We start from the raw sequence: 3,177 nt of genomic DNA, 5'->3' as shown, positions 1-3,177 counted from the left end.
TGCTACATGAAAGGAATCAGTATNCTACAGTAATATCTATAAATTAATCAACCATTTTAAAATGCGTTGATTTACGTTATTAGTCAAGGCCTTAACCACAATACGGTATATTGTCCTTTATTATAGTGTACTGCAAATGAATTACTTAACGCTTCCTAATAACCACAGCTGAGTCTATTAAAGCTTAATTCCAACTAGAGTTTATGATATCATTTATACTAATGACTCCGTCAAACTTGCCTAGCCATGATGGCAGAAAAAATACCACGGTACATATAACATTCCGTAAATAGCCAGGAAGCGGTAAACCATTTTAAAGGTCGTTCCGATTCCTGCAACTGATCAGCATTTCTTAGGTAATTGTTCCATATTGGTAAGTCTTCAAATTCATCATTTAATTCTGGAATCTCTTTATTAGTCTGCATTTCATTCCTTAACTTGCTTAATTTGGAAATAATGCCAATAGCATCTTCTGCAACATCCTAGAAATACAAATGAATGAGTTATAGGCATAATCTACAATACACATAATTATTTCATAAGTCTTTTAAGGGGGGATGTAAATTATACTATACGCGCAAGTACGCAATACTCAAGATTTTACACTATTATCCTTAACATATCCATTTTTAATGATAATGAATATAGTAAGTTCCAACCTCATTATGTTCGGCCTTCAATTTGGAAATTTTTCTACTTAAACCATCTATAACTCGAGTTAAAGTCACCGGCAAGCGATCTCGTATGGTGAAATATGCGAAAGTTCTATTGCATCAGAAATCAGAAAATGCTTACTTTAGTTTAGTTTTACGAATTGCTTGCAACCCATATCGACAGCTCATTCTGTCCATTACAGTACACAGCAACTAACAAGTACTCGTTACAAGTTACAACTGAAAGCATTTAGTAAAGACTTCAAAAATAAGTATTCACCCTTTATATCTTGCAGATAATCTTTCTGGAATACTGTTCATTTTTAGGCTCTCCATGGCTCTACTCCTTCCCTCCTACTATGAGTCGGCATACGAGATGAGCTACCATTGCAATGGTGCGTTTTAGGTATAATGCAGGCCTGGGACGATACTGAAATGTCTGTGCTAGTGTCCACCACGCAGGCGCAATATGAGTTTTCTCCAGTACTGTACGGTTCTGTACCCTATACAGTACGTTTTCCCCTACTCTACAGTGTACAGTGCACCATCGTGTGGAAAAACTTTGAGTACTGTACAGTACAGTACAATACTGTAAATTACTGGTAAAGATAGTGTACCGTATCACTATGGATACAATCATACTGTACGTACTGTACTCTGTGTCCAGCATATGAGTGTGTAGTGGACAGTACAGTACAGTACGGTGCAAACTTTGACGTCAGTTGAAACTTGAGCGTTGAAACTGTACTGTCCAAATCATCGCGATCGAGGGCTGCAGATCCTGAAATAGACTTTCAATCAAGCTGTCTGATATTTTCCTATCGACTGAAAATCGATTCAGATTGCATTGCATCTAATCATCCAAAGTACTGCAATTATTAATATAGAAGTTAAAGAACATGCCTGAAGCTTCAAATTCGAATGCCAAGTCTCACGATGAGCAATTTCGTGATAAAGACAAACCGGCGCAAATCCGTGACAGTAACATTGTCGCCGCCAAAGGTGCTTATTTGAAATTGAAAAAATAAATCGATAGCAGAATATAGACTACTATACTACAATGAAAGGAAATGGATAAATTGGTGTGTTACTTGGAGTATTCCAACTTTTATTAATTAGTAACTTTCGTATTTCATTATTAGCCATTGCTGACGCCATCAGGACTAGTCTTGGGCCCCGAGGAATGGATAAAATGGTAAGTACAGTGTGCTATAGCGGCGCCATAAGCCATTACCATGGGCTGTCCAAATGTTATCATTTATATGGTTTATAAATTACTCTATCTCTCTCTATATATAGAATACACCTACATATTACACATGAGAACTTGAAAATAACTTGAGACTATCTAGCACGTTAATTTTTTTACTCGCACAGGAAAATACTGTTCTATCGTATGACTGCAGTCGGGTGTTATTACGGATTACAACTAGTTTTCCTACTTTTCTAATCATGTATATTGTATGTGTATTTAAAACTGCAATTGTAAGATTAAGCTTTAAAGAAATTGCGAAATCATTGTAGTGTGATACCGAATAAATTTGGACTACTTATTTTGTGAATTTGAGATGTTACTTTACCTACAAGATAAACTTGCAGTTGTTGCAATAACGATTTTCTTGACACAATCCTTATGACGCAGATTCGTAGTGGAAATGGAGATGTAACTATCACAAATGATGGTGCCACAATTCTTAAACAGATGCAAGTTCTCCATCCAGCAGCGAAAATGGTAAGTAGGAATTAACTAAAACTAATGTATATTACTAGCTCTTACTAAGTTATACTAGAAATAATGATTCATGACTTCGTAATGTAGTTGTGGATAAGAACACCTGTTATCATTGATGAATGTTGTGGTCTGTCTAACCCTTTTATAAGAGATATTAGCAAAGCCTTTTTCTTAGCACTCTCTTTTGATAATTTTTATAGCTGGTAGAGCTATCCAAAGCTCAAGACATTGAAGCTGGCGATGGTACAACCTCAGTTGTGGTTATGGCAGGCAGCTTGCTAAATGCTAGCTCACAATTATTAGCTAAGGGTATTTATATCTGAAAGTTTTAAGAGTTACGTAAAATCCGAAATAAGCGTACTCATACCGTAACTTTTATGTTCTCCGCCTACAGGAATCCACCCAACAACCATAGCAGATGCTTTCCAGGTTGCAGCGCGTGGTGCTGTGGATCTATTGAAAAAATTGGCGACTCCAGTCGATTTGAGCGATCGGGAATCATTGCTAAAGAGCGCCTCAACATCATTAAATTCTAAAGTTGTTTCTCAGTACTCCAATTTATTAGCTCCTATTTCAGTAGATTCTGTATTGCGTGTGATCGACCCTAAGACTGCGTCTAACGTTGATTTAAGGGACATCAAATTGGTCAGATTGCTTGGGTAAGCCTTAACTATATATTAGTAAATTTGGTATGCTATATTATTAGGCACTATAAATGATCAGCGAGAGTCAAGATTCTCAGAGCTGAAGCGTTTTTAATTAATAGAGGAACAATCGATGATACCGAACTAG

The 3,177-nt window shown here is 36.5% G+C and overlaps 2 protein-coding genes across 2 annotated transcripts; one reads left to right on the top strand and one right to left on the bottom strand.

Annotated features, from left to right (window-relative positions):
* Nucleotides 1-230: 230 nt before the first annotated feature.
* On the bottom strand, nucleotides 231-842 carry TRIADDRAFT_62311 (uncharacterized protein; the record flags this gene model as incomplete). The annotated part of the gene is made up of 3 exons (XM_002118224.1): nucleotides 231-482; nucleotides 660-765; nucleotides 796-842. 3 exons carry the CDS (start codon nucleotides 840-842, stop codon nucleotides 231-233), a joined length of 405 nt encoding a protein of 134 aa, XP_002118260.1.
* Nucleotides 843-1,552: 710 nt separating this feature from the next.
* TRIADDRAFT_33841 (uncharacterized protein) lies at nucleotides 1,553-3,048 on the top strand (the record flags this gene model as incomplete). Its single annotated transcript, XM_002118238.1, has 5 exons — nucleotides 1,553-1,655; nucleotides 1,796-1,848; nucleotides 2,296-2,385; nucleotides 2,586-2,694; nucleotides 2,780-3,048. The coding sequence occupies 5 exons, from the start codon at nucleotides 1,553-1,555 to the stop codon at nucleotides 3,046-3,048; spliced, it is 624 nt and encodes a 207-aa protein (XP_002118274.1).
* Between the last annotated feature and the right edge of the window lie 129 nt (nucleotides 3,049-3,177).

Source organism: Trichoplax adhaerens, genomic scaffold, assembly GCF_000150275.1.
Source record: "Trichoplax adhaerens TRIADscaffold_40 genomic scaffold, whole genome shotgun sequence".
Taxonomy (NCBI): Eukaryota; Metazoa; Placozoa; class Uniplacotomia; order Trichoplacea; family Trichoplacidae; genus Trichoplax; species Trichoplax adhaerens.
The sequence above is the reverse complement of the archived record's forward strand: the minus strand, read 5'-3'. Positions and strand labels throughout refer to the sequence as shown.